Source organism: Ptiloglossa arizonensis, chromosome 11, assembly GCF_051014685.1.
Source record: "Ptiloglossa arizonensis isolate GNS036 chromosome 11, iyPtiAriz1_principal, whole genome shotgun sequence".
Classification (NCBI taxonomy): Eukaryota; Metazoa; Arthropoda; class Insecta; order Hymenoptera; family Colletidae; genus Ptiloglossa; species Ptiloglossa arizonensis.
Genome location: NC_135058.1, coordinates 6130154 through 6143681, shown reverse-complemented (window position 1 = coordinate 6143681; position 13528 = coordinate 6130154). Strand labels below are relative to the sequence as shown.

At 45.4% G+C, this 13528-nt stretch overlaps 2 protein-coding genes across 2 annotated transcripts in view; both read right to left on the bottom strand.

Moving 5' to 3' along the window:
• Positions 1–6921, bottom strand: part of Rdga (retinal degeneration A) — a 62112-nt gene extending 55191 nt beyond the window's left edge. The window contains exon 1 of the mRNA XM_076322917.1: positions 5798–6921. Coding sequence (XP_076179032.1) covers positions 5798–6921 — 1124 coding nt within the window. The remainder of the gene's footprint in view (positions 1–5797) is intronic.
• Positions 6922–8573: 1652 nt separating this feature from the next.
• The window catches only part of LOC143152616 (uncharacterized), a 48155-nt gene continuing 43200 nt past the window's right edge, over positions 8574–13528 (bottom strand). The window contains exon 2 of the mRNA XM_076322926.1: positions 8574–8913. Within this exon, the coding sequence (XP_076179041.1) occupies positions 8574–8913 (340 nt within the window). The remainder of the gene's footprint in view (positions 8914–13528) is intronic.

The following is a 13528-nucleotide window of genomic DNA, read 5'->3' as shown; positions in this document are numbered from 1 at the left end:
GCGCGGAAATCGTAGCGAAAGACGAATAGCCACCGCGCGGGCGTATCGTCGTTAAATTTATTTACGCGAATCGAACGGTTCGTTTCGCGGTGCAAGGGTGACAAAAAGAGCGTTCGAATTCAACCCGCGCGACACACGCGGCTCGTATTTTCTTACCAAGCGATAATTCAAATTTCCCTCGTTTCGAAATATCGAATTCGATTCGAGGCTTGGAAAAATTTCGAGAGGTTTTTCTCGTTTCGTACCTCTGATTTCAGAAACGCTCGCGAATTTATTATTATGCTGTTCGTTTTGTAACCGTTGCAAAAACGAAGTATTTTCCTCGATCGCAAACGTATTTATATTTTTAATTAACGCGGGAGAAAATTAAAAGTTCTTTTCGGTGAATGTCAAAAATGTTATCAATTAAAACTTGCTTCGATATAATTGAATTTACGTTGCTCCGAACAAACACCGCCGATATTATTCGAACGAATGAATATTTATTTGTTCGTCGGTTCCCCAACGGATGGATTCGTCGTAGGAGAACCGTCTTTCAACGACGAGCGACAATTTTCGGGTGGGTATCGAGGCTTCTGGAATATTGAAATAATTTTTCCCTCGTCGACTTCTCAAAGAGATGAGTTCGCGAACTTTCGAAACTTCGTCGCGCGTCGCTTCGTTGGAATTAAAATTGACGAAACAGCAAAGTTTCGCGAAGCGAAATTTAACCCCCGCGATTACCCCGCGGTTTGATTATAGCTACGAGGTCATTGTCGAATTATTGGGAACTCGATCGATCGTTTACGCGCGATGCAAAGTACGTACGTTTACACGTATACACCGAGACTAGTAATTAAAAAAAAAAAAAAATGCACGATACGTTTAAGTTCGTTCAACGAAAAATAATTCCATCGTTTCCAACTCGCACAATTCGACGAAACGATAAACGAAACAAAAATATCGAAACGAAGTGTCCTATTCACGTTGAATGCGAGCAAGAAAAAAAAAAAAATGTAAGAAAACGTCGATAACTTATACGCTAATAGCAACTTTAGCGTGCCCTATAATACCGCAACCGTGTTTAGAATGCTTTTTAAAGGCTTTTATGCAAAGTGCCTTTAATTCTTTGTACCTTTCACTTGAAATAAATTTTCCTCCGGATGGTAATTTTATAATATTTTATCGATTTTATAAGACGCGGTTGGAAATCTTGATTAATATCGATCGTAAACAGGTAAACAGGATTGTCGCTCATTTTCGAATAACGCGTCGGTGTATTAACTTTTTCCAGGGATAAATAATTTTGTTCGAAATGAATATTTTGTTCGAATCGACGTTGACTCGCGACACCTATCAATCTTGCGACGATGTTGCTGGTATTATATCCCGGGGAAAGTTAATCGTGAATAATTACTCGAAATTGCCAGTTACGATATCTAAAATAATTTCAAAAGTAAACGCGTACGTGAACCGAACAGCTGATGAGAATAATCCTATGAATGGGATTCAAATACAACGATCACAAAATTATTAACAAACCAGCAGCGTCGTTATCGTAAAATGTAATTTATGATCGGAAAATATTCATCTCACTCATCACGGTATCTCGCGATTCACGTTGACATCTTCGAGCAGGTTAATCGTTTTATCCATCTGTAACGATCCGATTCTTCGAAAGGGAGTTTAAAATTGAAAATTACCAGGTTACGTGGCCGGTGAGGTTCGAGAATCACGAAAACGCAATATTAATATCTCGAAACTTATTCATACAGCGCTGGTAACAATGCAAATAGGTCATCCGTTTACCCCGATTGTTAACGGAAGGGGTTACAGGACTTCCAGGAGTACCGCGGGCAACTTGGTAAGTACATCGTCGACCAGGTAGATAAAAGTTGCGAGCAGGACTTTTGATAAGGCCAAGATGACAATAATAAACTCAGTTTGCCATCGGTGGGTCCGTAGGAAGGGAAAAAAAATCGTTAAATGAAATTCCTCGCGACCTGAACGAGGTTAGGGGACGCAGGAATAACCGTCGCGCGGCATTTCGCGACGGATGCGAGAGCGTTCGTTTGGATAGCCAGCGGCTTGTAAAAATTGTTAAATTACAGCTTAGTGACATTTACCCAACGCGACGCGACGCTATCGGAATAAAAGTTTCAGTTATATTCTTGCCGGTTACGTAACCTCGGCTCGGTAACAACGACCGGGGAAGAAACACGCGGAATAGGACAAGAAGAGGACCGTGGAGAAAAACGAGAAAGATGAGGAATAGCGTAGAACGGGGGAAAAAAAAAAGGAAAAAAATATACGAGGAAGAAAAGAGAAAGCGTGACGCGAAAAAATAACGAAGACGACCCGGTCGGATAAATTGCGTTTAATCCCTGTATCGTAGTTCGACGTAACAACGGTAATAAAAATCTCGTTATCCGACTCCGGCCCCGGCTTCAAGAAGGCCAGAAACTTTCGTTGTAGAAGCTTAACGTTTAACTAACTTCGACCAGGCCACAATGAACTCTGCGCGCCGGTGCGCTTCAATTAGACGCGTCGGAGTTCTAATCAACTTCTCTCTTGAATCATTGACGTCTTGATCTTCCCGAAATAGAAAAGCCCGAGCGCGAGGTTCTCCTGGGCACAAAAGACGCCAATATCGGCCGGCGTAAATGTAGCGGCAGTAAAATTAAATTGGCTTCGATTAAACGCACCGTGTGTGAACTTTTTCAAAGGTGAAACAAGTAGAAAATACGCCTCGAACGTTTCAACGGAGACACTTGTCCATATTATCTATCTATGTGTATATATATCTCTCTCTCTAACTCACAGTTCGTTAGCGGGATGAACACAATTAACTCTCGGATAGAGTTTGCGCGGTCTTAACGATGGGATCAAGTGTATCGCAGCTAGCACCGAAACTCGATACTACGTTCGAATCCTGTATAAATAGTTCGAACGAGAGAGGCAGTGGAATCTTGGTTTGCCCTTGGTTGTCCACGATAGTATCGAACAACGCTCGTTTGATTAGAAATAAAATTCATCGTATACGAAACGATTTCTTTTTCGTTTCGCGCGATAAAATTCAACACCGGGCTATTTATTGGTCGGGGCTCAATTTACGAGTACACGAGATTCGTGAAAATCGATAAAAATTCAAACACCGTGCCGATCGAAAGGCCCGTCGAAATCTCGTTAATTAAAAGAAATAATCGAAGCACGGCCGAACGTGTTCGAACTCCGCGCGGGAATACCTTCGATATTAATTTGTGGAAATTGTATTTTCTATTTGGGAAACACCGGGTCTGTATCGAAATTAATGAAATTAATGTCCATCGAGAATTTTCATTTTTCGTAACGTATACCGCGTAGAAAGTTTTTCAACTCGGAATATTTTCAAAATCCCGCCGGTGGTTAAATGTGTTCGATAAAGTCGACCGCTATTACGAATTTGAACGCATCGACGATAATCGATAGACCACTGTCACGAATAAAGGTGTTTCGTAACGAGTGGACAAAACTTTGAAAATTTATTGCAACGGTTAGTTTCCGGAATATATATGAACACGGGTCCCGTACTAAATAATTACGTAGCTACGGTTGTTCGAAGCTTTATTACTGTCGCAACGAAACCATACATTTGAAACGAAATCACCTTTTAAATGTTCAAAACGATGCGTATAGTTCGTTATATCGTTAACGCGTCGAATGAAATTTCTCAAAACTGACAGGACAATTTATCGATGAAAAAAAAAAATACTGTAAAGATAATACAGTATAAACTTGCATACAGTATAAATAATATAAATCTACGACCGTATATTGTTTGCCAAAAAGTAAGTTATCGTTAAATTATCCGTGTATCGTGAAAAGTTTATTTTCGAAAAATTTCCTGCTCGTTAAACTTAAAGTATTTTTTATACTTCCGAATCATTTACATACTCGTTGCAAGTATGCATGACATTCGAACAAATCTCAAGTGCTTCGCAAGTAAATTAAAATAAATAATATCCGAACTAATATTCAACGGTGCACAGTGAAACTGATCCAATCGTAACTCCTAGATAAACATTTAGTTTCTCGGTGTTCCCGAATCTGTTAAAATTAATTACATTTCTAGACGAACCGACGCGAATGTAGTGTCACGATAAACGTTCGAGTCGTCGAATAATGCAATTAGTAGGCAAACCTGGGGATCCTCGTGTTCTTGAGAATTTCTAAAACCTTATTACCGACAAGTATCGATATATATTCGTGGTTGAAACAATTCTACGGATCGTTCCACACATACGTTTCTCGACGTTAGTATTCAATTGTTGCCACACCGTTACAACCAAGGTCTCTTAGAGATCGAGAGAGATCCGGCCCACTTATCATTTAGATGCCCAACGCCCCTTCTGAAACCCTTTCCACGTACAGAGAGAAACTCTTTTTTGTGTAATATTTTTGGTAGAGAGAGCAATATCGCTTCGTCTCGGATCTCCTAGATGGGCTCATCGGTAAGGCTTATCTAGCAGATCCTGCCCCAGACACGACGCTATTTATCGTTTCAACAATCTCCAATTAATCGGTACCGTATCAGCGCGTAATTAGTTCGAGCAGACTGTACGAGCAATTAGTGACATCTAACAGGGAACATCGCCCAATTGACAATCTCCGCTTTCGATGAAACTTCGTAGAGAAATTGTGCACTAAAAACTACCAGTCTCGTAGATTTCTTCTTATCGAGTGACATTCATATTCAAGGGGTGAAACCTACCCTCGAAGTTACGAACGAAAGTTATTCACTTAAACATCTCGTAAACTACCGGAGCTAGAAAATATATTGAATATGGAGCATGTTCAGATTCCGACGAGCAATAACAAGGTCTGAATAACAATTTCAATAAGTCGTGGCTGACGCCACTGTCACCGATCGGATCGCCACTGTCACCAATCGGATCCGATTACCTTGCAACGATGTCGCGCATGACTCGATGGAATTTTGTATTCAGACTTCGCGATTGGAACGTATCTTTCCGTTTCTATTAATCATTGAAATGTTTCATCGAGTGTGTACCGTATTTCATTCGTGATATTCGGAGTAATTTTGTCAAAACCAAAAGTAGAAGATACTACTCATTGCTAAAATACTCTAAAGTAACTCGAAATCAAGAATCGATTCTGATCTGAATGAAAATTTGAAATTCCCGACCAGCAGGCGTTTGTAAAGCAATACTTATTACCAAACTCTTACAAAATAGTTCTAAATTATGAACCGATTCCAATCTTGGTTATCCATTCGGTGAAAAATTGAAAACCTCCGACCAGCAAAGTGTTCCTCTTCGCGAAGTATCGCACGTTAGAAAAGTCTAAATTAATTCCAAATCTCGACTATTTGTTTCGCGTAACTATTGAGTTGTTCGGAAAGTCGTTACGTTTTTTCGGTGAGAACGAAACACGATTTTTTTAGAGCGTAAAAACATTTTATTGAATTACGTATTCTCGGTTTTGGAAAACGAAACGACTGTCCGAACAACCGAATACAAGTCTACATTATCCTCCGTAGATCCGAGGACAAACGAACTCTGGTCCTCTACCGTGACAGATCCCGGTTACAACGGTCGATCTTCGAGCAACGCGCAACATCGAAAATAACAACACACACACACGCAACAGAGGCACAAAGTGGAAGAAAAAAAAGGAAGAAAAAAAAAAGAAAAAACAACATTGACGAGCGAGGAGAAATGAGCGAGAAGCGTTCCGAATAGAATCGAGCAGACGGAACATTTAAAAGATTGAAAGTATTCGGAACAAGGGACTTGTTCCATTCACCAGACGTACCCACCCTCTTGTAGGTCGAGCCTCGGTGCCGGGTAGCAGAGCCGTGTACCTCGTCTGCTGCTCGGTGGGCAGAACGATATCGACGCTCTTCGACCGTATGTTCTGCTGAGGCACGGTAAGGGTGTCCGCGTCCTCCCCGTTCCCATTTTTGTTGTTGAAACATGAGTCCACGGAGGCGGCGCGATCCCTCTTCAGCTCGGGTACCGTCAAAAAGATGTCCCTTACGACGAACTTGCACTTACTGGCCGCGACGTTATCGTCCTCCTCGTCGTCGTCCTCGTCGTCCGGTTTCTCTTCGTCCTCGGTCGAGCTGACCACCGTGGGCAACTCGACGGGATACGAGGTCAGAGCCTCTTGTCGCGCGAGTTTCGGCGAAGCGATCGACCTTCTGCGTTGCCTCTCCGGAAATAAACCACCTTTGATCTCGTTGTTGTCGAGGTTCTCCTGCACGACCTCCGGTACGATCTCGGGAACTACAGGTGTCGGAACTACGGATGGTACCAAAGGGGTGACCAGCACCGTGTCCGTAACCGTGTCCGAAATATCCGACTCTTTCTCGGGAAACGTCATCAAAGTGACCCTGATCTCCGGGCTACCCTCGCTCTTCGGTTCCAGCTCGGAATCGTCCTCGTCGTCGGTGGTATCGTCCACGTCGTCCACCTCATCGTCCTCCCTCGACGAGGGATCGTCGTCGTCCCTGCTCGAGTAAAGATTTTTGTACTCCTCGACGCAGGCACAGTGATAACACCCGGAGACCTGTATGGTCGGTGTCTCGGATCGTCGCACGCTGCCGAGGGATTGCTGGCTGGAGGACGAGCCATAACTTCTCTCGCACACGTCGAAACTCTTCGATCGTTGACCGCTCTGCAGCTGCGGCACCCTAAGTGTCGCCGATCGTCTACCACGGGATGAATCCTGGGATCTGGCCGGCGAACAGGACGACGAGGACGACGAGGTCGTTCTTGTCGATCTCGCGTCCCTTACGTCGTCCTGACGTTTCGCTTCTAATTGGATCTCGTCGAACGAAGCCGATCTGACCTGTTTCGGCACCTCGAGACTCGACTGAGACTTCATCTCGGCTCCCGTCGGGGTGCGCGACCTCTTGAAGGTCGAGCGCAACCTCTGCATCCTCACTTGGCAGCTATCTGCTGTACTTGGACACGTTGTTCCCGGTGACGGACAGCTCGTACCGCGAGGCCCAATGCGATCGTTCCGTTGTCAGCTCTTCCTCCTCCTCTTCCTCCTCCGTTTCACAGGCGCCGCTCGAGCCTCGGTCCTCTCTCTTCTGAATGATCGTCGTCTCGCTGGGAAGCTCGATGACCTCGGTACACCTCGGCGACGAGGAAGTCGCCTCGAGCTGCCCGCGACCGCACCCTTCCACCACCTTCGACTTAGCTGCCGGTCTGCAGCCCATCATAAGTGACCTCGACGGCTCGTGCTCGGCTTCTACGCCTTCGATCGATCGAGATCCCGCTGCAGAAATCGAGGCGTCGCGAAATACCACGTTACGAATAGCTCCCGGTATTCTTAAATTCACGTTGTCCTCGGTGTTCGACGTACGAATTTTCCGTTGCGATACCACGCCGTGAATTCGGCTCGGGCTCGAGTCATCGTTTCGTGATCGATAACGGTTCGTATCTCGCGTATAGATTTTCGGATGTCAGAGCACCGACATGGTTGATTGTCTGCTGCTTAACGCTTAAAGGTGACTGTGTTCGGAAAAAATCACGGTTTACCCTGTTTCTTTCGTATCTATTTTTTTTCTATATTTTTTTTTTCTTCTTTTGTTGCTTTGTTGGTCGCGAGTGTTTGGTTAAACGAGCGTAGTAAAATAGACTTCGCTTCGGAGTACAAGCAGGTTCGGTTCCTGTTAGAGTTAACTGACGTAACCACTGAGACGAGTCTTGCCAATTGAGATCAGCTGTTACACCCACTGTTTACGCAATTATTTTTAGAGGTATTACTTCCCGCTCGAACGTCCGCGAAGAATCTCTCTCCTCTTCGTCCGTTTGGTCGAAAGGTAACCGACGCCGTGCAATTTTACACGACGTCTCGCTTCAAATTTCGCACGAACGCGGTTCGCGAAGTTGCTTCAACTTCGTTCGCGTAGTTCGATTAACGGCTGCGCGATCTCGAGACCGCGACCCAGACACGAGTTACGAGATCTTACGCAGTCCCTCCTCGCCGGTGTCGGGGATCTATTCGCTAAAATTACATTCCGATCCGGGACACAAGTCGACGCCACGTGGAACGGATGTCCTCGATCCGCTAGTATTTGCAATTTAAGCTCCTTACCCGACCCGACGGAATTTCCTCGTCACCGTTCCCAATGATCACACTTTCTCGAATTAAACGCACCACCTCCGGAGCGCGTTGAACGATGAACTTTATTCCCAGCTATTCTCCACCGCTGATCCACCGTTCCCTTCACCTTGGTGTAATTTCGACCCGTTGCGAGGCGTTCAAACACGTGGACACGCGTTAAGTCCGCTCGCGTGGACGATTTCCAAATTTTCGAACGACGCGTCCGGATATTTCCTCGCGAGAAACCGTCGACGGTCCTCTACCGCGACGATCGCCCGTACAGAGACCAGAAAACGATCGTGTCGTTCGTGCATCGTTACAAAATCAACATCGAAAATACTCCCGTTTAACGTCGTCTCGCCAATATCCTGTCGTTCTTCGTTAACAGTTGCTTCGGCTGGGTTTACTTATTCAAACGGTGCCATCGAGAAACCGATTTAGACACCGCGACAATCATTCTCCACGCTTCGACGAGGTTAAAGACGAACGGTCGTTTGCACCTCCGGTATTCGAATCGAGCGTGCACAAATTGGCGCAAGTGTACACCGATTGATCCTCACCGGTGTCTCGTCGAGACAAACGCCTATCCTTCGAATCTCCGGGCGGGCGAACGAACGAACCGCGTTAACGATCGAACAAACGTGGTACACTCTCTTCGTGGGAGCGTCTCGACGAGCCAAGGCCCGGAGATCGATCGGCGCGTATCGAATCGAACGAACGCGAGAACCGATCAACCTTTGACACAAGGGCGGACGAATGAAACGTGCGTTGTCGAACGAGCCGTGCACCTCGTTGAACGGCTCTCTCCCGGCACTTCTGAAAGATAAGTCGAGCCAATTAGCCGGTAGGAAGTTAATCGGGTGATCCTCGATATCTCTAAGCTCTTAAACGGAAGGACACTCGAAAGGTACGTAAACGTTCGACGATTTTACACGTATCCGAACCGAGGTTTCGGATCGGTACGTGTGTCTTTAAACTCGTCTAGAGTCGCGAGAGGAACTCGACGCGCACCTCGTTGTCTCCTAGGGTTGACAGACCGGCGTCGAGCGCATTGGTCACCGACGCGTGAACCATAGTCGAAGGTCACGCGTCACCGTCCGCCAGGAACCGTCGACGACCTCGGCGAACCTCGACGCACGTGAGGTCGTCAAACACCACCAGCTTTGCTTCTTTTTTTTTTTTTTCTCTCCTCACTTTCCCTCGGTACGTGTTTCTCTCTCGCGCGTCGAGACTCTCTCCTCTCGAGCGACTAGCAGCATCGATCGGCAGGCTTTCCAGCCCCGTAACTTAATTTCTGAGCGACGCGCGGTAATCTCGTCGATTGAAATCCCATGAAATTTCAACGGTCTTGAAATTCGACCGTTACCGCGTAACAACGAGCGACAAGGTGGAGATGGTTTCTCTCAGGTGATCTCCATATCACCGGCGTCGATGTTTCTCGGATGCCGGCTCGCTTCTTCTCGGATTCGATCCACCAAACGCGGTGCCACTGATTCGTTCAACGTGTTCCCGAATCGTTTCAACGTAAACGAATTCCCCGTCTTCGTCGAACAACCACCGTCGCGATCGCGTGTGCACCGGGTCGAACGATCGAGACGATCGCTCGCGAGACGGTTGCAACCCCTCGAATCTCGTACACGGTTCGCACAGTCCGCGCGCAGGACTCGGAGAGTTCGAAGAACCGGCGCGAGTCGCGTTTCAACAACGCGCGAACGAACGACGGAGTGCACGCACGATCGGAGCGTGTACGGCACGCGTCGATCGAACGGAACGACGATCGCCGGTCCCTGATTCGACGCCGAGAACGTGCACGCGGACGTTACCCATTTATCGTCCCGATCGCGACGCCCGACCCGCGACGCGTCGATCGACGATTCGAATCGCTTCTGTAATTTTCTTTTTTCTTTTTTCTCTTTCTCTTCTTTCTCTTCTTTCTCTCTTTTTTTTTATTCTCGTCCGGTGCGCGTTACGGCTCCTCTTTCTCTCGTTTTTCCGTCTATCTTTTTTCCCTATCCACGATCGACCACGAGAGGCGTACGGGGTTGAGAGAGAAAGAGAGGAGAAGGAGTCCGACGAACAAACGAGTACGCGTAACGTGCCGTGACAGGGTAGACTGGTCGGACTAGTGACCAGGGCTCGGCAGTGTCGGATGCCACGAGAGGCAAAGTGGGGGTTAACACTGGGCTCTCGTCTCCCTCTAACCCTCGCGTTTACCCTCTTGCTCGCGCCCTCCTAGCCGTCGTCGGTCAGACATGCGCCCTCCCGACGAATTCCGTCTGTGATCGTGTACACGAACACGCGGTACGTGGAACACCGATGTGCCGCGGGACGACGAATTGGAGATTGCGCTACGTGGCCGACTATCGGGGAAAACGTGTGACGCAGGAAGGGCAGACACGTGTGTGGAGCTTTCTCTCTCTCCGACGAGAGCCGAGATATATAGACGACGCACCGCGGGCTGGCTTTCCCTCTTCTTTTCCTATTTTTCGACGCTACGCGAACCACCGCTTTTATTTGCCGACGCTACCCGTGAATTTCTCAGACGTTACCCACCAGGCTTCCTTCCGGGTGTCCTGAGATCCCAAAACGAATTCTCCCAGACAGAGCGAAAGAGAGAGAGAGACCTCTCGATCGGGGAGAGATCGTTAGGGTAGAGCAACGGGTTTTCGCGGGTGATCGATCGATTTTCATTTCGTCGGCTTGCCACCGAAATGCGGAGTAAAGTGTGTACCTGTACAACGCGAGTGAATTTCGCGCTCGAGGGACTCGATTCTCCGGACTTTCTTCAACGAGCGCGCAGTCCACGTTGCCTCGAGGTGACTCGCGTTTGATAAGAACCGGGATCGGTAGGGTACACTGTTCCTCGAGCTTCGATTCGAGCTCGAGAGACCGACGTCCGATCGAGAATCGCGGATCCGTTCGATTGATTTTAATTCCGTTGTGTTTGTATTCGTGGAACGCGGGTCGATATCGCGACCGAGAGGACGACGACGCTCGATTTGTTGCTACTTCTTTAGGTACGAGTGTGATTTTCGTTGTCTCGAGTTTGCGTATGTTCGATGGTATCGAGATCGGTCGATACGAGGATACCATTTTTATTTCTCGGGACTGCGAAGACGTGGATTTGTTCACCCGTCCCGCGTCACGATTTTCCACCGAGTTTGGGAAACTTCGTCGATCGAGAGTCAGGTTTGCAGAGGTTTGATCGATTTTAATCTCGTTGCATCGTGGCTGTTTGTATTCGCGTAATGTGGGTTAATATCACGGTCGAGAGTCTCGCGGTTCTCGATTGTTGGAATTTTCCTCGACGAAGGGTAGATCACGTTGCCTCGTGTTTGTGGTTGTTTGACGACGTTAAAATTGGTCACCGTGGAAATTTATTTTTCGCTGGATCAGTTCCAAAGACGGAGAATTCTGCGCGGTTTCCTCGTGTCGATGTTCGAGCGAGTTTGAGCCCTCGTCGACGAGAAGTCGTTCGGTTTGCGGATGTTTGAACGGTTTTAATTCCATCGGGTCGTTACCGTGTGTATTTGTGCGACGCGAGTCAGTTTCACGGTTGAAGAACTCGCGATGCTCGTTCGTAAGAACTTCCTTCGCAAAATGGTATAGTTTACGTTACCTCGAGTTGACGTATGTTTCATACTTCGTGACGTTGATTAACGCACCAGTCACTTTGAAGTGAAATTTTTTTCCTCGCGATTTCGTAACGTGATTTCTTCAAATTCATCGCCACGGTACTACTTTTTGCGGAAATTGCTAACGGACAGGCAGGTGCAGGTAGGTCTTTTATAAACGAGACAATTCTTCTGGATGCCAGTAATTCTTCTTTGGCGTGAACGGTGAACTTTTCGTGCATAAAATTACCTCGAGTTCGTCGTTCATTTACGTACGAGGAAGCAAGAATATTTATATCGTAACCTTTCGCGGATGAAAATCGTAACACAAATACCGCGAACAGTAATAATAAACGTTCATTGGATAAATAATACAGGAGAGTCGTAAAAATGCGAGGAAGCATTTCGAACATTTTTGGCGTCGATAATACGCGTTAAACAAATTCGCAAATCGAATTTCCTGGCTTCCCTGGCAGTGAAAGTCACGACCGCATTGAAATAGTTCGCAAATATCTTGAAATTCTTCTTCATTTTATGATCTGACAAGTAACGTAACTTAATATATCATTCTTTAACAAGTAACACATATGCTCTTAATTCACAAACCAAAGATGATGAAAATGCTATTCTTGACGATAGTCATCGTTGTTATAAATACATCGTTTTCGATTGCTACTTACCCATGTCATAAATATAGAGAAATTGAAAATTGATAATTATTCCTAATACGATAATAATTATTACAAGTTGTATCATTCCTATGGTTTCATTCGAATCAAAACCTTTGGATTATTACCGATATCGGAAATATATATTCTAAAAAATCGGATTTACACTTTGCTCTTAATTTTTGCCCTTTCGTTGTGTAAACCCATCTAATAGCAGGCAGTAATCTGTGTATCAAAAAAATAATAAATAAACGGGGCTTTCACAACTTTTCGACGCGAAGCTGTTAAATAGTAATTGATATCGATTAATAGTTGCTGCAGTGTATATGCACAAGATTAGTTTCGCTCTTTGTCCACCTACATTATTCAAAGCAGAATGTTGCAACCCCATTTCTATGCAGAATAATCGATACGACCGATTAGCATCGCGCAACATTTTCAGTTAAGTCGAAAAACGAAAGGAAACCGAGCATTTTCCACGCGATGGAAATTAAATGAAGCGAGAGGAATTTGAATTTCAAGGAAGCAAACTTTAGGGTAATTTATCCTTCCGTGTTTTTGTTCTTTGGACAGAAATTTCGACCGATCAGTCCGCGCACTTCGTAATCAGATTTATATAAATAGTAACAACGATGTTTCGAATTTATAGTTCTATGTTTTAGTGAACAAATTAGCGACAGATAATATAACACATGAAACATTCAAGTTTTAAAATGATTAAAGCAGTCTCTACGAACAAATTTTCCGGCTCTAAAAATATAATTAATGGTGTAACAAATACGTCGTATAAATGATTAATCCCCTTTCTTCCCCTTTGCTTTTACGTAATTGTGCGTGATTACGAACCATTGTATCTAATTTCCAATTCCTTGTGTATTAATATTTGAACGCCGTATCAACGTAATCTATACTTTCTTAATTTGCTCGGGACATTTGCAGATTTGTCCCGATCGAGCTTTTAAACGTTTCTTTTTTTTTTTAGATTTAAAATTTGGTACCGATATTTTCGGCGTTTCGTGACTTTTTATCATTCTTATAGTTTCGTGTACAAAAGAAGATCGCGGTGTTTTCAGTGAAAAATCTTCATCCTGTACGCTACATTTATATAAATAGAATCACGGTTTAAGTATTAATGGTCTCTGAAGGGTA